Source organism: Erinaceus europaeus, chromosome 11 (assembly GCF_950295315.1).
Source record: "Erinaceus europaeus chromosome 11, mEriEur2.1, whole genome shotgun sequence".
Classification (NCBI taxonomy): domain Eukaryota; kingdom Metazoa; phylum Chordata; class Mammalia; order Eulipotyphla; family Erinaceidae; genus Erinaceus; species Erinaceus europaeus.
In genome coordinates, this window is record NC_080172.1 from 52033667 (window position 1) to 52060697 (window position 27031).

General features: G+C 42.5%; 1 protein-coding gene and 1 long non-coding RNA gene across 2 annotated transcripts in view; one reads left to right on the forward strand and one right to left on the reverse strand.

Annotated features, from left to right (window-relative positions):
• LOC132541358 (uncharacterized) overlaps nt 1-27031 on the forward strand; it is a 400798-nt gene that overhangs the window by 38040 nt on the left and 335727 nt on the right. The gene's annotated exons all lie outside the window — the stretch shown is intronic.
• KPRP (keratinocyte proline rich protein) lies at nt 10123-14373 on the reverse strand. The gene is made up of 2 exons (XM_016193965.2): nt 14267-14373; nt 10123-12626 (listed from the first exon to the last, which is right to left on the reverse strand). Exon 2 carries the CDS (start codon nt 12597-12599, stop codon nt 10782-10784), a length of 1818 nt encoding a protein of 605 aa, XP_016049451.2. The 5' UTR covers nt 12600-12626; nt 14267-14373; the 3' UTR covers nt 10123-10781.

A 27031-nucleotide genomic window follows, 5' to 3' on the forward strand; every position in this document is an offset into this window, starting at 1 on the left:
CTAAAGGCCCAATCTTAATTCTAGCCAAGAAGATACTTCTGTCTGATGGAGCTCCTCTCCCTCTAGCTTACCTGAGTAATCATACCAGTGGCTTTGTTATTCAGAGAGCATAACAGACTCCATTTTGCTCTCCATTTATCTCAGTTTCCCAGACAGGAGAAATGACTTTCTAGACCCAAAATTCTAGCAGAATTCTAGGAGCTGCTCTTAGGAAAACTTGACACATTTATTGTCAGCCAGATCAACCTTGAGAATATGCAGAGCAATGCACAGCAGGAACTCCTATGTAAGGCACTGAAACTTTTTCTCAGACTCCCTTGCCTACCAGAATTTTATCCAAAGAAACCTGGATAAAATTCCTGGGGGGTGGGGGATTGGGAGGTAGCGCAGTGGGTTAAGTGCAGGTGGCACAAAGCACAGGGACCAGTGTAAAGATCCTGGTTCAAGCCCCCAGCTCCCCACCTGCAGGGGAGTCGCTTCATAAGCAGTGAAGCAGGTCTTCAGGTGTTTATCTTTCTTTCCCCCTCTCTGTCTTCCCCTCCTCTCTCCATTTCTCTCTGTGCTATCTAACAACAATGATATCAATAACAACAATAATAACCACAACAACAATAAAACAAGGACAACAAAAAGGAGGAAAAAAAGCCTCCAGGAGCATTGGATTCATGGTGCAGGCACTGAGCCCTGGAGGCAAAAAAAAAAAAAGAAAAAAAAAAGAATTCCTGGAAAGCCACAGTCTATACCTGCTACCTGCCCCAACCCCTATCTCCCTACTCATTATTCTTAAATGCTCACTGCCTGAGGCATTACATTGTTTTATTAAGACATGAGTCTGGATGGGTGATGGTACACTAGTACGACCCACATGTTAACATGCTCAAAGACCTGTATTCAAAGCCCCAGTCCCCACCTGTAAGGGGAAAGCTCCCTAAGTGGCAAAGCAGTGCTGCAAGCTCTCTCTCTCTCTCTCTCTCTCTCTCTCTCTCTCTCTCTCTTTCTCTTTCTCACCCTGCCCCCAGTCTCTCACCCTCCATCAAAAAAATTTCTCCTAAAAATGGTAGAACAATGCAAGAACCCTGGTTGGAATAGGAAGAAAAGAAGGAGGAGGAGGAGGAGGAGAAAGAGGAATACATAAATCTGCCATCTTCTCAGTTTTTGATGGCACTTAATTAAAATCTCCTTTTATTTTCTTTTATTTACTTATTTATTTATTTATTTACTATTTATAAAAAGAAAACATTGACAAAACCATAAGATAAGAGGGGTACAACTCCACACAGTTTCCACCACCAGATCTCCGTATCCCATCCCCTCCCCTGATAGCTTTACTATTCCTTAACCCTCTGGGGGTATGGACCCAAGGTCATTGTGGGATGCAGAAGGTGGAAGGTCTGGCTTCTGTAATTGCTTCCCTGCTGAACATGGGCATTGACAGATCCATCTATACTCCCAGCCTGTCTCTCTCTTTCCCTAGTAGGGAAGGGCTCTGGGGAAGCAGAACTCCAGGGCTCATTGGTAGGGTTGTCTATTTAGGGAAGTCTGGTCACATCCTGATAGCATCTGGAACCTGGTGGCTGAAAAGAATTAACATACAAAGCCAAACAAATTGTTGAACAATCATGAACCTAAAGGCTGGAATAGTGCAGATGGAGAATTGGGAGGGGGGAGGCCCTCCATTTTGTAGATAGCTAGTAGGCATATTTTAGTTATATTCCAAAGGGCCTGTGGCTATAGTAGTTTTTTTTTTTTTTTTCCCTGAACCTGAAATCTGATATGCAGGTGGGTCCAAGTTATTGTCTGGGGAGATGATGTCATGGCTGGAAAAAGAACAGAAAACTTGATCAGGGAAGAGAGTAGCTCCCTAATATGGGAAAGGGGTATAAATACTGTTGACTGTAAACCTCATCGATTTGATTTGGCCTGGGGCAAAATCTCCTTTTCTTACACCAAGCTCAGTCTTTTAATCAAATGGCCTTTTGTCCTTTGGTGGCAGCTGTGTGGGGCCCCTAAGTGACAGCTGCTCAGCTGATCATCCTTTAGCCAGCATCTACCCTGATAATGAAACTTCCTGTTTTTAGAAATCCATTCCCTCTAAAATCTTTTTTAAGCAAGCCCTTTCCTACCAGTAGTCACCCCACTATTCTTTTCTCTGCCATTTCATCTCCTTCAGTTCTTCTATTCCTCTTTTTTTCTTCTTCCTACTTTATTTAATAGGACAGATAAATTGAGAGGGGGAAAATAGAAAGGGAGAGAGACACCTGCAGATTGCTTGTGAGCCCCCCCCCCCCCATAGATGGGGAATGGGCCTTGAACCCAAATCCTTGCACATAGTAATTTGTGCACTCAATTCCTACTCTTCCTTCTCTTCCTCATCTGGCCCAGCTGATCATTTTCATTTCCCTTCTAGCTTGGCCTGGGCCTGGGCCTGGACCTGACCTCTCACTCTCTGGGAGCAACCTACCTCATGAAATCACCAGTACCCCAGAGTCCTTTGTGACCCAGACACATCAACATTTTGTTCTAAAGCCATTTTGTACATGAAGGAGCTGAGTGCTTTGGAAAACTGACTCAACCAATGCTCCTCAACTAGTATATGGGGGGTCGAGGGGCTGGAATATGTGGAACTCACTCTGCTCCCTCTCTTGCTTGTCCACTATACCACATCCTTCTGGGTTCCCTTTTCTTTCTTTTTTAATCACTTTATCAGGATTAATGGCTTACAGTACAGTTGTTGGCACATTTCTACCTATGATAGGTGTCTATGAAACACTGTCACATTCAACTTGGGTCCCTCTCCACCATCATACACCAGGACCCCAAAGTATTCCTTCTTGCCTTTCTGTCCTAACTCTCCAGAGTTCTTTGCTTTGGTGCAATACCCCAAACCTAGTCCTCTTACACATCAAGATCTACACCAACCCTTCTATGCCATCTGAAACACCTGACCAGATGAGCTACACTGCTACATGTGATCTTATTTCAAAACCAGTTCCAATATTATAACATTATACACATGTTTAATTCACTGGCTCCTTTCCTCTGATAGAATGGTAGCTCCCAGAGAATAGGAATCTTTGTATTGCTCATTGAAATATTCCAAGTATCCAACATCATGCCTGGCACATACTGAAAAGTCCATTAATATTTGAATAATTATTTGTTGAATACATGAGTAAGCAGTGCATGATATTTCCAAACAGTTCCATTCCATTAGTTTATTATTAGCCAGTCTCATCTTCTTATGAGTTCGTCTGTTATCTCTAGAGTCCCACATTTTTATTATATAAAAGAAAAGTCTTTCAAATAATGGAGGAGAGAAGGATGCTGTTCTTTTGTTTGTTTGTTTTTTAATAGAAGCAGAGATAAAGACCACAACCTCAAAGCTTCCTTCAATGTGATGTGACCAAACTGGAACCTGGGTCACACCCATAGCAAGGCAGTACACTGTCCAAGTGAGCCATTTCACAGGCCCAGCTACTTCTTTCAAACTGTGTCACAGGGCCAGTGAAATAGCTCATCTGGATTTGAGCCTTACCCCTGCCTCATCAAAGGAAACTTGGGTGCTCTGTTCTCTTTCATACTCTCTACCTCTATGAAAGCAAAATAAATTAAAATGAATAAATAAATTTAAAGAAAACAAACAAGTACATCATAACTCCTCCTTTCACAAGGGATCAGATTTTGAATCAAGAAAACCACAAGTTTGTGGAGCAGCATTGTTGAGTTTTAGATGTAAGTAATAAAAAAAAAAATAGTAACTCATTAGGGGAGAGAGAGACATGGGGAGAGAGAGAGAGAGAGAGAGAGAGAGAGAGAGAGAGAGATGGCCTATAAAGTAGAACACATTAGGCTGGTGAAAAAGCTTACCTGGAAGGGCCCCTATGTTGTCATACATGTGACCCAAGTTCAAGCATGGCCCTCATTACCAAGGCAGAAGCTTTGGTGCTGAGGTATCTTTCCCTTTCTCTGTCTCTCTCTCTCTCTGTGTGTGTCTGTCTAAAAGTGTTGGCTTAAAGCAATGGAGCCCTATTAATAAAAAAATTAATTAGTTAATTAACCAACCAGCCCGGAATACATAAAAAACCCTTCCAAAGTTGTTTAAGAAAGAATGTAGCTCCTCATCCCCCAGACTCACTTCCACTTGAGCTGAGCTGAGCTGAACATAGAACACAAAAGTTTGCTGCCAATCAAGAAGACAGAGTGGTGCTGCTTTTTCACAGTTTTTTTTCTTTGTTGAGAGGGATTAATGCTCTACAGTCAACAGCAAAATACAGTAGTTTGTACATGTGTAACATTTCTCAGTTTTCCACATAACAGATCAACCCCCTGTAGGTCCTCCTCTGTCATCATATTGTAGGACCTGAACCTTCCCCACCCCACCCCAGAGTCTTTTACTTTGATACAATACACCAACTATAGTCCAAGTTCTGATTTGTGTTTTCTTATTTTTTTAATTATTATTATTATTGATTTAATACTGACAGACAAAACTGTGGGATAACAGGGGCATAAATCACACAAATCCCACCATATCCTATCCACTCAATTGGAAGCTTCCTTATTCTTTATCTCTCTGGGAGTATGGACCAAAGATCTCTATGGAGTGTAGAAGGTAAGAGGTCTGGCTTCTGTGATTGCTTTCCCACTGGGCATGGTGTTGGCAGGTTGTTCCATACTTCCAGCCTGGCTCTACCTTTCCCTAGTGGGGTAGGGTTCTGGGGGTTTCCCAGTGTTTAAGAACATTAGTTCTCCATGTTGTCTCTCACCCTTGAGACATACTAATACCTTAATGAACTGAGCTTTGTCCAAATGTGTAGTTATGGTATCTCATCTCCAAACACAGTTGATGCTTATTTTAAAACTAGAACTTCCTATGCTTCTCAGTTAAAATTTATCTTGTCATACTGGATCCATTTCTATCCCAGGTTGAAATATATATATATATATTTTTCCATGCTCTCTCAAAATTTGAAGTTGCCTAAACTTTAGGCCAGTTTATTTTCAAGATTTCCACTTTGTTTTTGAGGAGAAGTCTGTTATGCAGGATGAGAAATAAGTCCTGGAATAAGCAAGGTGTCATTATGGCAGGTGTGCTGACTGCAGACCTGTTATTCCTACTTAGAATACTCTTCTCTTCTCTCCTTCCATTAACTAAGCCCCACTTATCTTTAACATCTCTGACTGTAGTTGTTGACTTGCGCTAGTGTCCTACTTCCACAGTGCTCTGCACCTCCTGTGTTGGAGCTCACCAACTCCACCAGTTATCTCTCAAATGCTACACCAATGAAGCAATGTCTACTTTGCTCACCAGTGAGTCTTTGGGACCAAGTACAGTTCCTGGAGTTAGCTGAGTCTCAGTGAGTGTGTGTGTGTGTGTGTGTATCAAATGAATAGATGTGGTGATAGAAATTGTTTATTATTTTTAGTAATCTTTTTTCTTACAAATGGGGTATCACTCAAGAACAGAGGAAAAGTGTTAACCCACCTCAGGGATTCTATGATAGCATGTAGTAGTGGATATGATAGGCAGATTTTCCAGAGTTGGGGTTATTTTAGGCTTCTAGGTATTTCAGTTTGTTCTTCCAATTCAAAAGGTAACGAAATTTGAGGAAGGGGCTATGTGGTCCCTGGCAATAGACAGCCATAGGAATCATCACACATTACTTTCTTTTCCTTCTTTGATACTTTTTTTCAGTTGCCACCAAGGTGATCGATGGGGCTTGGTGCCTACCTGGCATTTCCACTGTTTCTGGAAGCTTACTTCCCCCCCCCTTTCTTTCTTTTTTGGATAGGGACATGGAGACATTTAGAGGAAAGTGGGGATGGAGAGATAAAGAAATACTTATGGCACTGTTCTGCTGCTCAGGAAACTTCCCCTCCTGTAGGTGGGGACCAGAGGCTTGAGCCAGGGTGCACCACCACCCAGCCCTCTTCCTAAAACATCTCAGATCACATGTGTGTGGATCTTCTGGGATGTCTAACTCTGCCAGAGATCAGGAACATGAACAGTCAAGGATCATTTCTTGCTCGCTGTCTAACTATTCTCCTATACATCAGTGAAGTATCCAGTGGACACTGACTATCTTCTTTTTTTTTTCCCCACCCCCGCCCCTTCAACTATCTTCTGATTACATCTATCTACCTATCTACCCCATTATTAGCAGGTAGACTATGTTCTTATGCAATAAAGTACAATTTGCTTATTTATCTAGTTTACCCTCCTACCCTGGTACGGAGGGTAAACTTTGCAATGTAAAATTTATCCCTCTTAATATTTGGGTAATAGTTAGAGAAAGGAAAGGTATATCAAAATAGGAATTACCCTCTCCCAGTGAAAACATCTGTAATGTATATCAGACCAACAGGACACCCCACACACACACACACACACACACACACACACAATCATCCATGTACTAGCCTATTCTAGCATTTGGGGTGGCAATGAGATTAGAGATTAAAATAAGAGCAAGTAAACTTCCTTATTCCTTTGCCTTCAGCTGCCTCTAGGCTGAGGAATACACAATTGGACTCTGTATCCAATTATATAAAAAAAGAATGAATGAATAAAAATATGGTAAGGAAAAAAGCATTGTGGCTTGGACACTAGTCTTTCTTTTTATTTTTTTAAAAGATTTTATTTATTTATTCATGAGAAAGGAGGATAAAAAGAACCAGACATCACTCTGGTACATGTGCTACCAGAGGGATTGAACTCAGGACCTTATGCTTGAGGGTCAGTGCTTTATCCACTTCACCACCTCCCAGACTAGTCATCAAACTTTCATGCCAGGGACTTCAGATGACCAAGATTCAATGCCCAACCATAAACCAGATTTGGGGAGAGAGAAGTGGTCTGGGAGATGACACAGTGGAAAGACACTGCACTCTCAACCATAAACCAGATTTGGGCAGTGTTCTTAACATCTCTCTGTGTATCTCTCACTCATTAACATTTTAAAGAACAGTTTATGCTTAATGCCATTTTTTTCTTTATTGGGGGATTAATGCTTTAAAGTTAACAGTAAAATATACTAGTTGGTACATGTGTTGTTGTTTTCGCCGGGCTGGCTTCATGGGCAGGTAACAGACGACCAGGGACTCATGGTTGAGCTGTAGGCAGTATCTCTTTATTCATGCAGAATGCAGCGCAATCTACACCAAGCTAAGCTAAACTCAAAACTACAAACAATCTTGTCCTTATAAATATACTAGCCCAGTAAGGTGGGAACAGGATGCAACGCAGAGAGGGTGGAGAGAAAAGTGACTGGTGAAAATCAGGGTATGACAAGGAGAGGGGGCAGAGCAGGCAAGAATTCGACCACTGAACCACCAATGCCCTGGAGGGAGGGTGGTGCTTGTTAACAGACATTATGTAAATAGAATACAGTGTTATGTAAATAGCATGCAGGGGGGATTAAACCAAATAAAACAGAAGGGGTTTTTAAAAGCAGAATTAGAAGCATACCAACAATGTGTAACGTTTCTTAGTTTTCTACATAACACTCTAACCCCCATACACACACCTGGGTCCTCTTCCACCATTATGTTTTAGGGCCTGAACACTTCCTGCCCACCCCCACTCCCCTGGTCCTTTACTTTGGTTCAATACAACAAATGACCACTGTCGTTTTTGCTAATATGCTTACATCTTGTCATGCTCTGCCCAGAGTGTACTTCAGAGTGTTGTTACTGTTGTTGCTGGTTGTTTGGGATGGAGACAGAGGAGGCAAAGAGAGTAAAAGAGACCACAGCACTGATGCTTCCTCCATTGTGCTGAGGGCTGGGCTTGAACCTGGTGGCACACATGGCAAAGCAGCACACTATCCAAGTGAGCCATGGAATCACACAGTTATAAAGCTTCCCTAAGCCCTACCAAACTTCCACATAGTCCCACACTGGGGTTTGAACCTAGATAGCACATGCTGAGGCAGGCACCCTGTCTGGTGAGCTACCACTCCAACTTCTGAGTTTGTATTCTACAGTGGAAAAGAAAGCGTTTGCATACCCACAACTGGGCAAGGACCCAGGGGGAAACTTCAGGAGCAATGAAGACTGTTTGCATAAACTTTATGCCATCTCTCTTGGCCTTCCTTTTTCTTTTCTTTCCTTTTCAAGGGCACTGATCAACTCTGTTTTATGGTGCTTTTGAGGACTGAACCTGAGACATCAGTCTCAGGCAAGAATGTCTTATGCTATTTGGAAGAAGATGACTTTTCTTCCTTCTCTTTCTTCCTTCCTTCCTTCCTTCCTTCTTTACTTCCTTCCTTCCTTCCTTCCTTCCTTTCTTTCTTCCTTCCTTTTTCCCAAGCACTGGCTTACTGTGTTTGGGAAAAATAAGCTTTGGCTTATTGTGGTGCTGGAGACTGAACCTGGGATCTTTGGTGTCTCAGACAGGAAAGACTTTTGTATAATGCTATGGTATTTCCCCAGTTCAAAATATTTATTTGCTTATGAGAGAGAAAAGAAGAAAAAGAGAGAGAAATAGAGCATCCCTATGGTATATGCAATGCCAAAGGTCAAACTCTGGACTTCAAGCTTAAAAGTCCAAAGCCTTATTCTTTTCATATGGTCTCTTGAACTAGTGATGGGAACTCAGTAAAGTTTACCTTTCTAGCTGAGAGTCAACCCATACGAGTGCTGGCACCCCAGCACCCTTTAGGGACCAGACCTGAATGACGTATGCAAGGCAAAGAAATTTGCCCCTAGATGTGTTTTTCCTTCTTCCCTCCCTCTCTCCCTATCACCTTTCCATCCCTTATTTCAGAGCTGGGCTCCTGCACTTGCACAATTTCATCATAGCCAAAGTGATTTTTTTCTCATTCACATTGGGAATGAGAAAGACATCTCAGAACTGGAACATTTCCAGGTGCCGTGGTACTCTTGTGTAGTGCTAGGGTTTGAACCTGGGTGTCATATGTGACAAGAAATATGACCTACCCAGTGAGCTGCCTCTATTTTTCTATTATTTTTGGTTCTCTTTGTAAGATTTATTTAGAATAAAGAGTGAGATTATTAACTTTTTTTTCTTCTTGGATAAATAGAGAGAAATTGAGAGGTAAAGAAAGATAGAGAGGGAGAGAGAAAGAGGCACCTACAGCCCTGCTTCACCACTCTTAATTGGCAGGGGGTAGATAGGGAGAGAGAGAATTGGACCAGATGATTGCTCTTAATATGTTGCTGGAGGTCAAACTCTGGGTCTTGTGTTTGTAAATAACTTTCCCTGGAGGCCTTTTTAAAAACAAATTCCCAAACTATACTTGCTAAAAGTTCTGGTAAGTATGTGCTTTTCTGTGGGGGTAGTGTTTGGAGGGGATTGGGTTGGGCTGGATACCTTTGTAGATGTGGACCACCAAGGGGTTGTTGAAAACTGATTGTATAAAATGTCTTTTGATAAGCCATCTGCTCACGTTTTTATGAATGTCTGAAGTATATAGGTTGTATAACTTGATGGAGCTCTCTTATAACTAAAGCAAATTCAATTTTTGTACTAGAAAAACATTTGAACATTTTAGATACTGGTTATTCAAATATATTTCATAATTGGTTTAATTCCTCAATTAAACTTATTAATTAATAGCTTTGGACGTGTAAAAGAACTTTAAGTTTGCTTGTACATAAAGGCTTGAGTTTTGTTTGTTTTGTTAGGGACAAGGGTGTCCTCCCACCCACCCTTTCACCAGTTGCTTGGCAGAGACAGTAAAGCAGCTGTTTATTTTTGATAATGAAAAATATAAAACTGAAAAAAAAATCTGCTGCATCACCTCCCAGGACACTCTTCTTTCTCATTCTTTATTATTTCCTTTCTTCATTCTATCTTACCTTCTTCTTGATTTTTTTCCAGCTTTATTTCCTTCTTTTAAGCCAGGGATTGAACCCAGGACCTCATACTAACCCCTGGCCTGTTGTCCCCTAAAGTGAGAATCAAGAATTATCTTCACTCTTCCCTCATTCCTTGTATTCTCATCAGAGGCCAGGAAAGCTGAAGAGAGACAGCAAACCTATAAGAGAAACCCACCTATACCAGACTAAGAAAAGCTCGCATCATGTGTGTGATCAACATTAGGAGAAAAATAACCAACAACAACAACAGCAACAAAATAAATAAATAAAAACTCTTACTGAAGCATCAAGGCAATGTTTTAATAAACCAGCAGGCATTATGCAGGTCTCAGTTAGGTTAAAGGCATTTTTTTGTTTTTGTTGTTCCCAGTTCTGGGGTTTCCCGGTAAGATGGGCCACCAACACACGATTCCCAGAAGTGTGGAATTTCAGGTCTATTCTGGTCCTGTCCAAACAGCGTTTAGAACCTCGTAGGACAAGTACCACGAACACACCTGAAAACTAAAATGATGTTGAAGAGGTTTTGTAAGGTGTTTGCAAAATGGATGGTGTGGCCCACAATGTGAGTCCCAGGCTGGCTGTGCAAGTAGGAAGGGACAGGGAAAAGATTTCCAAGAAGAGGTGTTGGAAAGGGCTTCAGATGCACAGAGAAGTAGAAGGCGGTCCAGGGCCCCGGCAGGGACACTGAAGGCATGTTCTAGTGCACATTTGCCTGTGTCCTGGTGACCAGACCGGTCTGTCTAGCTCAAAAGAGGTGCCCAGGGGAAGGGTGGCATATGAAGCTAGAGAGGCGTCTGCCACACAGGTGTTCCATGGATGGAATGCTAGGAGCTGGACCATCACCCAAAAGCCCAGAGAAATGCACGCACAAATACGCTGGAAATCCTGGCAGAAGTCATTCGCAGGACAGCTGGCAGGGATGTCCAGCAGCGCTTCCTTTAAAAGTAGGCTTCCTTTATTCCAGAATAGGAGCCACCTTTTGTGCCAACACCAGCACCCCCTTGCTCTCCACAAGCACCCGACCCCCGAGGCTCTGGAAACACTTCACAAGGACCACAGCTGGAGCCACTATCATGCCATTGGTCATAACTCGCACAACCGGGGGCCTCAGTGTCCAGGTGGCAGGGGCTGGACTCTCGGCAGCCCAGGTCTCCAGAGCAGGGCCTGGGAGCTGGGCAGGAGCAGGGGCTGGGGCAGCGTCCAGGGCCACCGCAGGGCTCTGGGCTAGGGCAGGGCGCCGGCAGCGGGATTGGCTCACCCAGTGTGCAGGGCACCCCGCGTTCGCAGGACCTGGAGCGCGGGAGTGGCTGCGGGGGGTCACAGCGCACCGGACAGGGACGCGGGGATGGGTGTGGCTTTGAACTCAAGCAGGGCTCTGATTGCTGTCTCGGGAGCGGACAGGGCCGTGGCTCCGGACTTGGGCACCGCTGTGGGCGCGAACACAGACGAGGGACTGGAAGTGGACAGGGCCGCAGAGATGGCTCTGGGCAATGGTCCCGGCCCCCGCGGTGGGGACGGAAGCTGGGGAGTGGACCGCGCTCTGCACAGGGGCTCAGCTGGGGGCAGGAGGCCCCCCAGGATGGTCTTGGGGCACAGCTCTCTGGGCAGCGTCTGATGGGAGGAATCTGAGCAGGGCACCTGCGGGGGGGCACCTGCTTGGGACAGCAAGGGTGGGAAATCTCTATGCGGCACTTGGGGCCGCACCTCTGGGAGCTGCTTGCCTGCGGGTGGCTGCAGCAGCTGCTGTTATAAATGGGCTCTGAGCGGCGCGGTGGGGTGCAGTAGTTGTAGGAGCCTGAAGAACATCCTGAGGGTCTGCAGCTGCTGCTGTAGTTGGGCGCAGGCCTGCGCGGTGGGCTGCAGCTGCGGTAGGCAGGCTGCAGCTGGCGAGAAGGAAGGCACCTGCCTGTGCTCTGGGACCTGCGCTGAGACGGATAGAACTGGGGTGCACAAGTGCCAAAGGAAGCCCGGGACTGCCGCTGGGGGGCACAGCTGCTGTAGGAAGGCCCACTCTGGAACTGGCGTCCACAGCTGTTGTAGGAAGCCCAGGACTGAAACCGGGGTGCACAACTGTTGTAGGAAGGCCCACTCTGGAACTGGGGTGCACAGCTACTGTAGGAAGGCCCACTCTGGAACTGGGGTGCACAGCTGCTGTAGGAAGGCCCACTCTGGAACTGGCGTGTACAGCTGCTATAGGAAGCTCTGGACTGGAGCTGGGGCGCGCAGCTTCCGTGGGAACCCTGATAGTGACCTTGGGTGGAGAATCTCTCCTGAGGCTGGCACACGGCCGGGCAGGCGACATATCTCTGGACTGGCTGTGGCGCGGGACGGGGGACATAGGTCTGAACAGGACACTCCACATAACAAGTCTCAGTGTAGCACACTGGGGAGCAGCCCACGTAGCAGGTCTGCATTGGCCCGGAGGCCTCACACTGGATGTAGGACACCTCAGGTTGACATGGAGCCAGGCTCTGGGCACTGGACACCTGTGCCTGGCTTGTGATCTGTGAGCCCTTGGATTGACTTACCACCTGGCCCTTCCCTGGGGTGGTCTTTGCCTGGTTCACAGCCTGGGTCTGAACCTGGGAAGCTTGAACTGTGCATGGTGCAGGACACTCCACCACTTGCACCTCACAGGGTGCCTGCACCAGTACCTGGCCACCTGTGGTGTATGGGGCGGGGGTACAGATGTAGGATCCCTTCACACAGCACTGCGGGAGTGGCAGGCAACACGGCATCTGCTGCTGGTCACACATGGTTCTGGTGCAGGCGATGGAGAAGACCTGGAGGTACAAATGGGCAAGTCAGGGCAGTCGGAGCTCTAGGGGGTAGGGGCCAGGGCCCAGAGAAAAACGCCCTACCTGTTCCCTGCCCTCTCCTTCCTGCCTTCACCTACAATTGGCCCAGAAATCCTCACAAAGATAACCTGACCCAAGATCAGTCACGGTTGCCCACAAGACCTGCAGAAGTATCCCAAAGGCCCTAATCCAAAGGCACAGCTATTATTTTCCAGGCATATAATAGTGTCTAGCACAAGGGGGCGCTAGTGAGCTCTAAGAGGCCTGCCATCAGGAAGCACTACAGGAAATTAGAGTCAACTTTGTGTCCCTGTACACACACACACACACACACACACACACACACACACACACACACACACACACGTAGCACACACACACACACACACATACACACAGAAAGAGAGAGAGAGAGAGACATGTAAAAATGCACACCTGGGAATAGGCGCTCAAATACTGTCTACTCAAAGTACCCACTGCAAAACAAGTGACCTAGTTCTATATTCAATGTTAGGAACACTTTTTTTTTCCCACCAGAGTTATCGTTGGGGTTCAGTGCCTGCATGACGATCCACAGCTTCCAGTGGTTACTTTTTCCCTTTCTTTTTATTTTATATGACAGATAGAAACTGAGAGATTAAGGGGTCAATGAGAGGGAGACAGAAAGAGAGATACCTGCAGCACTGCTTCACCCCTTGTGAAACTTCCCCCCTGCAGGTAGAAATTGGGTCCTTGATCATAGCAATGTATTTGCTCAACCAGGTGCACTACTACCCAACCCCAGGTGAATTAGTTTAAATGGGTTTTTATGGTTGTATACACTCACACACACACACACGCACATGGACACGCACACGCACATGCACACACACACACCTTGGAAATGCTCAGAATCAACACAGCCACTTTCCTGAGGACCCTGCTATCATTAATCCACTAAGTGAAGTTCACTTCAGTCTGCTAGCTGCAGAAATTTTCCAGAGGCAACTGTTGTTGCCTCACATGGGATAGCCAGGAGAGTACAAGATGTCTAGTGAATCTAATGACAACACTAAGGAAGCTCTGCACAGCCGGAGCCTCACAAACAAGACTGGAACATGCTCTCACACAACACACAGCTAGAGAGAAACAAGATAACCTCCATTCTTCTCCCCCCAATCATGCAAAGGGGAACCAGAGACCTGATTTGACATTTAACTCAGCCAGCTAGCACAAATCTTTGAGCCCCGGAAATGTTGGCAGTACTTCTATAAAGGGCAAGTCCTCCATGATCCACTTGTAGGGGATCTCTAAATACACCATAGCCCTTCAGAAGCTAGCTGCTCACAAGACGTGAGCTGCTAATGTGTTTTTCCAGGGAGAGGGTCCTGGTGACAGACAGTGGTCCCTCAGGAAGGTGGCAGGCTGTCAGACAGATGCACTGACTGCAGTGCCCCAGTTCCTCAGAGTGTTCACAGGTATTCTTTTTGCATCCCTTTAGAGATCCACCCCATTTTTTCTTCTCAGAATGAAACTCACAGCTCCCTGCCCCCCAACACTGCCTCCTAAGTATTTCAGCCTTGGGAATCTGGGCACTCCCTGAATATACCGCCCAAGCCCAGGACTAAACCCCTAACCAGACTTACCCTGCTCTCAGGTAAGCAGTCATCCAGGCTAAGGAATCTGGACAGAGGGCTGTCTTTATATAAAGGTTCTGGGTCTGGCTTTAGACCATGAACCAACTAGCTGGCATCTGCCTGTCTCATCACCCAACGTGACATTCCAGCACCTAGTCCCCTCCCTGTGTGCCTGTCCTCCTAGTCACCTACAGAGTGTGGGAGTGTCTTGCCTCAGTGGTGATGCTTCTGGACTATGAAAGAGTAGATTCTTGTTTGCATCCTTTTTTGTTTGTTTGGTTTTTGTTCTAGTAGATTCTCTTTCCATCTCTCAAGGAACTGAAGATGGGGGCTGATTGCTATAGGTACAAGTACAAAGTAATCTTTTCTCCTCAGAGATGGTGCTAGACCCCTTCTTTCCCCCATGTCTCAGGTTCTCAGCTGGATTCCAAAGAGGAAGAATTCCTGACTTGAACAATTAAAATCACCAACAAGATAGAGGCAGCCACACAACAAAGAAAAGGTTGGTTTGAGAGGAGCAGAAATCCCAGGTTGGCTGGTGAGCGCTGCATATGACCTTAATGGCCAGGCTGAGAGTTAACTTACTGATCTACAAGGTGGCAATTGTTAGATCTTCTTTCCTTCATTGTTGTGGGGATTAAGACCATGGATTTGCACAAAAGCATCCAGTAAAGGATGATATTCAACAGAGGTGACTTCTCCTTAGGGTCAATGCTGAGCATAAACAGTTGGTTATCTGCACTACAGCAGCTGTGGTGTGCATCCAAATGGCTTTATGGAAGGTGCTCTATTAATGCTACCTTACGGTCCTTAAGGACAATGCTGTACAAAGCAGAAATAGTGAATTGACATCCTGGGGTCTAAGTACAGGTAAGGCGGAAAATCCATTTATCTTTGCCTACATAACTTTAATAGTCATTAATACTTTGCAGTAGAGAAAATTTTATTTCAGGGCCAGATGGTGGCACACCTGGTTGAGTGCACATGTTACAATGTTTAAGTACCTAGGTTTGAACCTCTTGTCCCCACCTGCAGGGGAAGAGCTTTGCAAGTGGTGAAGCAGTGCTGCAGGTGTCTTTCTTTCTTTCCCACTCTCTATCTCCCCCTTTTCTCTCAAGTTCTGACTGTCTTTATCCAATAAATAAATAAATGAAATTTAAAATTTTAAAAAGAGAAAATTTTATTTCTGATTTCAGACACTCTGTTTTTCTTCTAAAATCAAAAAGATCTGGTGTAGATAGCCTAGCCTGTCAGCCTGACTAGCAAGTACTCCTCTTGGATAAGGTGCTCATTTTCATGTTCAACAATTTTCCATCATTCTTTGTTGTATCTACAACACAACACAAAGTTTCCTTTTGATTGTTTATGTGTCATCTTATTTATTTGGTAAAATCAGAGGAAAGTAGAATGAGTCTTCTGCCTTTATCATTTCTGCAGTTATTTTTTTATTGTTGCTTTGATTTTTTTTTTCCTCCAGGGTTATCACTAAGGCTCCATACACTACAAATCCATTCATCCTGGAAGCCATTTTTTCAGCTAAATAGGACAGAAATAAATTGAGAGAGGAGGGGGAGACTGAGAGGTATAATGAAAGATAGACACCTGCAAACCTGCTTCATCACTTGTGAAGGGTCTCACCTGCAGGTGGGGAGCAGGGGCTCAAACCTGGATCCTTGAGCGGGTCCTTACACTTTCTACTATGTGTGCTTAACCTGATGCACCACCACCCGGATCGTTGTAGTTTGTATTACTCTGAAGTTCCCCTAGGCATTTAAGATTCTGATCAAACATGTGAGCACAGGATTTAGATTTAGACAGATTTGGAGGTGAATTTGCACTCTAGTACTTGTACAAAGTTTGAAGTCTTAGCATCCAAGAGTCTCAGATTATTTATCTATAAAGTAGAAGTAAAAGTAGTAAAAGGAGGAGAGACACAGAGAAAAAGGGCACCCTCTTACATCATGGACAGAATTATAAATTGATGTAGTCACCATGGAAACAGTATGGAGATTTATACAAAAAAGTAAGTACATAAATAATCATATGATCCAGCATTGTGAATATTAATACAAGTATTCAAATGTATTGATTTGAAAACATTTGTGTACCTCCATATTCACTGAAGCATTGTGTATAAATACCAAAACATGGAAACAGTATGTTCACTGATGGATGAATGATTAGCGAAGATCAAGCACACAGACACACACACACACACACACACACACACACACACACACATGATTGTGAACACTACTGTAATACTACTCAGCTACTAGCATTTTCAACAAAAGAGATGAATTTATATAGAATTAAACAAGTCAGACAGAGAAAAACATGTGATTTTTATCCATAGGAGAAGCATAAAGAACTGAATAGGCCAGAAAGATAACAGGAAAGGTGCCTGGCCTGCCATGAATCCAACCCAGGCTGGAGTATAAGTAGGGCCCTCATAGCACTGTGGGAAGTTTTGGTGCTGTGGTGTCTTTCCCCCTCTCTTTCTTTATACGAATAAGTCAGACAGAAGCAGTGAAGCCCCAGCAATAACAAAGGAAAAAGAGGAGGAGGAAAAGGAGAAAAGTTTAAAAAGTCGTTTAGATTCTAAAAACAAAATAGTAGTTTCCAGAGGGGAGTGGGTATGAGGGCTGGATGAAAAGGGTGAAAGGAATCCATTGTATGGTAGTGTGTACAGGTGACATTTTTGGTGGTGATCATAATATAGTCTGTACAGATATGAAAATATAAAATTACACACTTGAAATGTAGGCAATGTTATAAACCAAGGCTATTTATTGGTTTTAAAAAGGCTCAGAGAAGATATAAAGTAAGTAAAAATAATTAAAAGAAGGAAAAGAAGAGAGGGAATTCGGGGCTTATTGTGTGAATTTAGTGAGATAAATAATCTAAAGCATTAGTGACTTAAGTCGCCATTTAAATCTTGAGTTTCTGTATATGGAGGTGGAGTGGAGCTATTTACTTCACGAGGTTCTTATGAAGATCAGATCATGAGCATGAAAGTACCTGGTAACCTGCAGTACACATGCCAATCATGTCTGGGAAGTCCCATGGTTCTTCCTTCATCAACCTGAGTGCAGTGTTCAAGTACTGAACCATGGCACTCACTCCAAAGGCATCTCCAGATACTCCTCCAAATCTAAGTCAGATCTTACACTTTCAGAGAACCCCCAATAACTACCAGTTTCCACATTGTCATGTCACATGTAAGGACTCTTGAAGCCCAGAGAATGAAACAGCCTGGGATCTAAAGTTAATGATGTAGGGGAAAATAGTACTAGAAGTTCTAGTTCCAAACCAAGACTCTCCATATAACACTTAGAGGACTGCACAATTTTGCCAAGATGCTCTGAACTTGGAAATCTATGGGTTTAGTGTTGGCCCAGAAAGTAAGCCGGAAAGCAGTAAAGGCAAACAGAAACAGACCATCTGGTCCCATGTGAATGTAAACTATTATCTGTGTTTCTTTCACTCATCACTATAGATTGAAGGGAGAATGCTCATCTTAATCATCTTTCCAACTCCAGATTCCTGATTTAATATTGAGTCTGTCGATGAATGGATGAATGGATGGGTGGGTGGATGGATGCATGGATGGATGAATAGGCGGATGGGTGGTATAATAATGGTAGCATATTATTAACCACTGGTAAATAAGTTGATGTTATCTGATTCAGACATCAAAGAACACTGCAATCCTTGTCACTTCCTGCTTCCAGCAGAGTGTACGTGTTACAGTGTGCAAGGACCTGGGTTCAAGCCCTTCTTCCCCACATGCAGTGGGGAAGCTTCAAGAGGGGTAAATCAATGTTTCAGGCGTCTCTCTGTCTCTATCTCCACTTCCCTCTCCATTTTACTCTTTCTCTATCCAATAAATCATAAATAAATATAAATTTTAAAAATCTTTAAAAAGCCATCTAGTTTGACATGGATAGAAATATAATAATATTATTTAACAGGAGTAAATAGCATAATAGTTATACAGACTGTCATGCCTGAGGCTCCAAAGTCCCAGGTTCAGTCCCCCACACCACCATACCACTATAAGTCAGAATTGATCAGTGCTCTGGTAAAAAAAAAAAAAAAAAAAAAAAAGGGGGAGAGGAGAGAGATTATTACAAAAAAAAAGTGTTTAGGTGGGGAAGAGAGCATAATGGTTATGCAAACAGACTCTCATGCCTGAGGTTCCTAAGTCCCAGGTTCAATCTCCCACACCACCATAAGCCAGAGCTGAGAAGTGCTCTGAGTGCTCTGGTGTTTCTCTGTGTGTGTCTCTCTTTGCATCTCTCCCAAAAATTAAAAATATATCTATATAATAATATTGGGATAGAGAGATAGCTCACCCATGAAGGAAAGTGCTTGCCTTACCAAGTATGAGGTTCCAAGTTTGAACATGGCATCGCATGGAATACCACAACACTAATGGAAGTTCCACAGATGGTGAAACTCTGTCTCTGTCTCTGCCTTTCTATCTGAAATAAGATAAGGGTTGGTCAAGTCTCTCAAGTGAGAATACAGTTTCTTTGCCATATCCAGGGTCCAGGCTCTATCCCCGTTCCCCGACACTGGGGGAAGCTTTGGTAATATAGTTTCCTTCTCTCTCTTTCCATTCTCTCCCTCTGTCTCTCTCCTTCTATATGCTTCTATATGAATAAGTGAGCCCAAAGTGTCAAAGCTGCAGCAATTACACACATACACATGCATGTGCGCATACTACACAAGGCACACACACCCAAAAAGAAAAATTTAAGAGTAAAAAATTAACCTAAGAGCAATAGAATCATGCATGGGGAAAGAGAGGAAGAAAGAAAGAAAGAAGAAAAGAAAAAAAGAAAGAGAAAATTTGTGATATGTATAGGTACAAATGATAAGAATGTAGTGAACCACAAAAATTATATGAAGATATATCATATAATATCATATATATGATACAAATAATGAAATATACAGCAACAGCTATAGATAATATTATAGATTTTTTTAAATATAGAACTATTTTTTGTACTTTTCTATTATCTTTATTTATTAGATAGAGACGGCCAAAATCAAGAGGCAGGGGGGTGGTAGAGAAGGAGAGAGACAGAGAGACACCTGCAGCCCTGCTTCACCATTCGTAAAGCTTTCCCCCTGCAGTTGGGGACTGGGGGCTTAAACCTGGGTCCTTGTGCATAGTAATATATGCGCTCAACCAGGTGTGCCACCACCCGGCCCCAAAAATCTAGAAATCTTTTTTTTTATTATTTTTTAATTTTTTTCAGTGTGTTTATTTATTTATTTTATTTAAGAAAGGAGACATTAGCAAAACCATAGAATAAGAGGGGTTCAATTCCGCACAATTCCCATATCCCGACCTCCACATACCACCCTCTCCCCTGATAGCCTTCCCATTCTCTATCTCTCTGGGAGTATGGATCCAGGGTCGTTGTGGGTTGCAGAGGGTGGAAGGTCTGGCTTCTGTAATTGCTTCCCCGCTGAACATGGGTGTTAACTGGTCAATCCATACTCCCAGTCTGCCTCTCTCTTTCCCTACCTAGTAGGGTGGGGTTCTGAGGAAGTGGAGCTCCAGTACACACTGATGGGATCGTCTGTCCAGGGAAGTCTGGGCAGCATCTTGCTGGCATCTGGAACCTGGTGGCTGAAAGGGAGTTAACATACAAAGCCAAACAAATTGTTGAACTATCATGGACCTAAAGACTGTAATAGTGCAAACGAAGTGTTGGGGGTATTCCCTACATGCTCTTGTGTACTTCTGCTTTCAGGTATATACTTTTCCCCTAGTTTATGGGCACGTGTGAACCTATGCTCTATCTCAGGGGACCTGGACTATAACTAGGTTTGGGGATTTTATTGGGGAGTGGAACACCTGGAATGGAGTCAGAGAATTCTAAGAAAGGAAAGGTCTCACCTGAGTGATGAAGCTAAAGGGTTGTCATTCTACACCTGATGTCTCTAGTCACAGTCTGAAGTGAAGCATGCTGGGGTGGCACTCGTGTTGATTAGGTTGCAATCCGCGGATGCAATATTATTTGATTTGAATTGAGAGCAGCATGCAGAAAAGTGGGCCCCACTCTAAGGTTCCAGGACTGGGGGAAATATAGGCTCTAAGGTGGAAATGTGAGGTTCCTGTTGTCTTAGAGTTCAAGAAGACAATGGATAGTTATTGTTATCATCACATTATTTGGTGATAGGGTTAACTTTGGAAAGTCCCTTTGATAGGGTTTGGGGTATAGTACCCAGCATTTTGTATATAGCTGTGCTATCGGTTGCTTCTGTTTTTTATTTTTTAATTTTTTAACCAGAGCACTGTTCATCTCTGGTTTATGATGGTGTGGGTATTGAACCCCAGACTTTGGAGCCTCAGGCATGAGAGTCTGTTTGCATAATCATTATGCTATCTACCCTCCACCAAAAATATAGAAATCTTAATGACACAAGTTAGGAGTGGAATAGATAAAGCAAAAATGACATAGAGGAAGTAAAGATAGTAATTATACTGATGGCTATATCTGTGCTAAAGGTAAAGACACCAGGCAGGAAGTGAGGCATCCTATAAAGCACACATGTACGAGGACCTCGGTTCAAGTTCCTGGTGCCCACCTATGGGGGGAAGCTTCCTTAGTGGTGGAGCAGTGCTGCAAGTGTTTCCCTTTTTCTCTTTCTTTCTATCTACCCATTCTCTCTCAATTTCTCTGTCTCTATCAAAAATGGGAGGGCTGCCAGCAGTAGTGGAGACATCAAGTCCCAGTGATAACTCTAATGGTAAATAAATAAATATGTTTAATTAAATTTAAAAATAAATAATTTTTTAAGAAAGGATAAATTAACAAATCCATAGCGTAGGAGGGGTGCAACTCCACACAATTCCCACCACCCAATCTCCATATCCCATCCCCTCCCCTGATAGCTTTCCCATTCTCTATCCCTCTGGGAGCATGGACCCAGGGTCCTTGAGGGTTGCAGAAGGTAGAAGGTCTGGCTTCTGTAATTGCTTCCCCGCTGAACATGGGTGTTGACTGGTCAATCCATACTCCCAGTCTGCCTCTCTCTTTCCCTAGTAGGGCGGGTCTCTGGGGAAGCAGAGCTCCAGGACATATTGGTGGGGTCTTCAGTCCAGGGAAGCCTGGCCAGCATCCTGAAGGCATCTGGAACCTGGTGACTGAAAAGAGAGTTAACATACAAAGCCAAACAAATTGTTGAGCAATCATGGACCCAAAGGTTGGAATAGTGGAGAGAAAGTGTTAGGGGGGGTACTCACTGCAAACTCTAGTGTACTTCTGCTTTCAGGTATATATTTTGCAGTAGTTTATGGATACATGTGAACATATGATCTCTCTCACAGAAACCAGTGTATATCTAGGTTTTGGGACTTTGTTAGAAAGTGAACCACCTGGGATGGAATTGGAGAATACTATGAAAGGAAAGGTCTCACCCGAGTAATGAAGCTGAAGGGTTGCCATTCCACACATAAAGTCTCTGGACACAGTCTGAGCTGAAGCATGTTGAGGTGGCAATCATTGCATTGGTTAGGTTGTGATCGGCAGATGCAATATTATTTGATATGGATTGGGAGAGGCATATGGGAAAGTGGGCCCTATCCAAAGCTTCCAGGACTAGGGGAAGTAGAGGCTTTATAGTGGAGATGTGAGGTTCCTGCTGTCTTAGGGTTCAAAAGACAATGGATAGTTAATGTTATCATCACATTATTTGGTAATTGGGTTAACTTTGAAAAGTCCTTTTGTTAGGGTTTGCTGTACAGTACCCAGTATCTTGTATATAGCTGTGCTATTGGTTGCTTCTGATCTACTTGGTCTAGGCTTTTGAGAGAGTCCACATATCAAATACACAGCCTATATATTAAATAAATATAATTAATAAATATGTTTAATTAAATTTAAAAATAAATTAAATTTTTAAAAAATAAAATAATGAAAAATTAAATCAAATGCAATTTAAGTAACAAGTACAAATGTAGGGATTGAGAGCTTGCTATGTAACTGTCAACTGATTAAAAAGTTAAGAGTTGACTGTCTTACTCATTAAAATTCCCCTTATTTTAATTTAATTGAGAAAGTAAAATAAGGAAGTCATTTGTTATAGGCTTAAAATGAGGAGATGGCAGAAACACAGTTAACAGCTAAGTTAGCTATGAATGTAGAATAACAGTGGTAAAAATTACCCCACTCTCCAAAGGGAGGCTGGCTTAACATGCTCTGCCACTTGAGTAAGACCGTAAGACTGGTCCTGAAATGAATGCAGCCTAGACTATTCCTAACTATGACCACGGAATGTGAGCTCAGACAGACCAGGATGAAGAACTCTGGTGGTGGGAATTATATGGAATTGTACTCCTCTTATCCCATAATCTTATTGATCATTATTAAATCACTAATAATAATAATAATGATAAAAATAAAATAAAGAAAAAAATGGTACCTTTAGTTGTGCATGGACAGAGAGGCCCTTGATTTTACTACACCATGGTGTCTTAATGATGCCTTTGTCATATGATCTTGCTCATACAGTTTTCTCTCTGTTTGTAACAGTACACGCTGTCAAAATATTCTTTTTATCATTTTATAGTATTTTTAATACACACACACACGTTGTGAAGGAGGCAGGAGGGAAGGAGAGAATTTGAGAAGGAAGGTGGAAACAGAGTAGGAAAGAGAGAGATAGCAATAGCATTGCTTCACTGCTAGTGAAGCTTTTCCCCTGAAGATGGGTACCAGGGTGTTGAACCTATGTCCTTATGCACTATAATGTGTGTGCTTAATGTGTGAGCCACCACCTGGTCCCTCATTTCTCAGTTTTTCATTTTAGTTCTCCTCATATCACTGTAATAAACCAAGGTACTGAAACTCATCCCTGAAATGGAGGTCATATTTGTTATATAGGATATCTTCAGCCCTTTCAGATTCTTAGTGTCATGTAACTTCTGTTTTCAAGAGTTGAAGTAATCAAGCTTTTACTCTTTCATGTGAGTAATGTTGAGTTTTCTTCCGGACACCCATCTTTAGTAGATCCGATGCATATTTAAACTGCATAGGAGATAGTATGTGTCAAGTAGGATGAAAGTTAAGGCAAAAAGTAGTATCACAGAGTATCACTATATGACTGTTTAAGAGAAGAAGAAAGAATTAAGGCAATGAGGGAAGATGGAAACAAAGCTAACGTTACACAGAAAGGGAGAGCTTCCCAGTTCTGTTAGCTACTACCCTGAAGAAAGTAGAACAAGTTAAAATATGTAGCATATGCAACCAAGACAGTGATAGGTATGTAAGGATATGTAAAGATTTAAAGGAATATATAGAAAAGCTGAAATTAAAAATTCATCAGTGAAGAGTGTGTAGAAACAAGGTTATAGGTAGAATGACACAAAGTAGAGGTATATATCAACTTTATATATAGCTATCTTATGTATCTATTCTTTCTTATTTTGAAAATTTGAGAACTCATGTCAGTTCAATTAAATAATAGTACTTGTCTCCTTGGCAAGAAAGGAAAAAAAAAACTAGGTTTACATAAAGAAAAAAAAAAACTAGGTTATACATAAAGAAAAAAAAAACTAGGTTATACATAAAGAAAAAAAAACTAGGTTATACAAGTTGTACTACTGTGTGTACAGAGATTGGACACTTCCAAGAGGTTTATTGACTATCTTGCAACACTGTAGTTGTTCAATTGTAGTAAACTCTCAGGTAATTGTCCTCATGGCCAATGGAGAGTCATGCTTAATCAGATGCTCAGCCCATGGAATGTAATTCATATGGCACTACAGGATTATCAAGATACAATGATTTAGAGACAGATAAATGGGCTCATTGGCAAAGACACAGAAAATACCAATCTACTTTGGGTCACTGAAAAGTTTTAACTACAGTTTTCTTATAGCAGTTGCCCCCAATCTAGGCTGATGCCTCATTTCAAATGTCTTTTCTCAGAGTTCTTTTTCTATTCAGAATACTGTGTTCTGTCCCTCTCTGCTTCACCCATCTCAACCTCTTTTATGTCAGACATTTCTAATATTTCCACCACATTTTTCCCAACCACTTATGTTTCTATCAGTCTTTGATGGTTCTAATTTCACCAGCAAATCAGATAACATAGGTCATTTTGAAAGTCCGCTATCATAGACTTTACAAACGCCACACTTCTTTGCTGATATTTCTTCAGTCAGTGGTAAAATTTTTGGCTGAAGGAAACTGTGCCTAGCAGAAAGTCAAATTCCTTGAAGGTGTCCATTAATTTTTTTATCAAATGAAACAAGAGTCAGCCTTCTAATAAGTTGAAAGACTCAATTAAAAGAGTTGCTTGTGATCAAATCAGTGGGGTTTATAGTTGACAATATTTATAAACTTTTCCAATGTTTTGGAGCTACTTTCTTTCCTGATCCAGCTTTCTAGTCCTTTTTCCAACTATGACAACATCTCCTCAGACTATAACTTAGGTCACCTGCTGGTTAGATGTCAAGCTTGGGCAAAAACTAGTAGGGCCATGGGCCCCTTGGAATACACCTAAAATAGACAGACTATCCTTTTCCAAAATGAAGGCCCCAAATCTCCATCTGCAATATTCTTGTTTTTAGATTCATGATTAGTAAACAATTTGCTCTGCTTCATATCTTAACTCTTTTTCAGCCACCAGCTTCCAGATGCTATCACAATGCTAACATGAATTTGCAGACAACCCACCAATGTGTCCTGGAGCCCCACCTCCCCAGAACCCTACCCCACTAGGCAAAGAGAGAGACAGACTGGGAGTATGGATTGACCTGTCAACACCCACGTTTAGCGGGGAAGCAATTAAAGAAGCCAGACTTCCCACCTTCTGCACCACATAATGATCCTGGCTGGGTCCATACTCCCAGAGGGATAAAATTTACATTTTATTAATAATATTTTTTAAAAAGCCTTGCTTGTTTGATAAGATACAGAGAATGTCTTCAGTAGAAAGATGAGATTTCACTTCTAATTTGCATAAAAGTACACAGATTAATCTCCATCCTGTTTTCCACAGAGGCTGATCTGATACATTCCCACCAACCCTATATAAGGGTCCTTTTTTTCTACACCTGCATTAGCATTTATTTCTGGAATTACACTTTTATGTAAGTCACTATCACAGTTTTGAGGTGGTATATCAGTGTCGTCTTGACTTTCATCTCTCTGAGAGTAAATGCTGATGACCATTTTCTTTCTCACATGCCTATTGGACATCTGTCAATCTTCTTTGGTGAAAACTCTGTTCAGCTCTGCTCCCCCATTTTTTAATGGAATATTCTTCTTGTTGTTGAACTTAGTGAAATCTTTATGTAATGTGGGTATTAGTCATTTAAAAGAAGTATGGTATGCGAAATTTTTCTCCTATTCACTAGTATTTTTGTAATGATGACAATTTGCTATTCAGAAACCCATTTGTTTGTCTTTGCTTTTATTTCTTCTGCTATTGGAGTTGGAACTCTGAATATACCTCCAAAACCAATATCATGAAGTCTTTTGCCTATTTTTTCCCCTTCAGTATAGTTTTTTGCAGTGTATGTCCAAGTCTTGTGACCCATTTTCACTCTTTTTCATGTGACTGTCCTGTTTTCCCAACACTGTTTCTTTTTTGTTTTTATTAGTTGATTTACAAAATTATATGTTGATTAATTAATGTTGATTTACAAAATTACAAGATATTAGGAGTATAGTTCCATTACATTCCCACCACCAGATTTCTGTGTCTTCACCCCCTCCATAGTTCTCCCAAGGTCACAGATATTGGATGCCTTTCTATCTGTAACTATATAGCTATAATTTCTTTCTCACCCATATTTTTTTTTTGGTATGGTCCTGCCTTCACTTACTTTGTAAGTTACGCCTACACATATTACTATTTTCAAATGTCTCTTTTTTTCCCCCCCTTCTCTCTCGGATAAGAGAAACAGTGCCTGGATTCCACTGGTGTTTTCCAGATTCGCTTAACTTTCAGTGATGGCATAATGTTAGGTTGGGGAATCCAAGGAAGACACCAAGAGACAAGAGTGATGAAAAAAGCAGAGTCTTTTATTACTAGCCAGGCTAGGGCCGAGACACCGAGAAGCTGACAAAGCCGCCCTCAAGTGTTTGACCCTGAGCCCCAGCACACAAGGAGATATATAGGGTATGGGTTACATAGCATACATGACAAGCTTAGCCTTGTGGTTATCTTCTTTACACATCTGGGGGGGGATGTGGGGAGATGTTTAATGGTCTCTATCTCTCCAGAGATGCCTCGGAAATGTTTAATGGTCTCTATCTCTCCAGAGTTGCCTTACTTAATGTTCAGCTTATCTTTGTTCCTGTTGACTCAGGGCCATGGATTCAATCTCCATTAACTGTCCTGAATTCAAAGGACCTGTTTTTCTCCAAACTGGGGCCTATCTCATTTCTGCAGTTTTTGGAGCCTTTCATGGAGTCACTGCAGTCTGCATCCTTCAATAAAAGCAAGATTCCTGGTGACAAACGCTTTGGGTCCTGGTTAGTTGGGCTTCAGAACCCTCTTGTTTTCTTCCCCTCTGGAAGTATGGACCAAAGTTCTTTTTGGAGTGCAGAAGGTGGGAGCTCTGACTTCTGTAATTATTTATTCACTGGACTTGGACATTGGCAGATCAATCCATAACGCCAGTCTTAAACACCACCTCTGAAAAGACTTCTCCATTTTATGTTTTTGACTCCTTTCTCTTAGATTTACTGTCCGTATAGATGAGATTTTATTTCTAGGTTTTCATCTTTATCTCAT

Bases quoted from the DNA above. Each gene is read 5' to 3' on its own strand.
- KPRP (XM_016193965.2), bottom strand. From the start codon at position 12,599: ATGTGTGACCAGCAGCAGATGCCGTGTTGCCTGCCACTCCCGCAGTGC.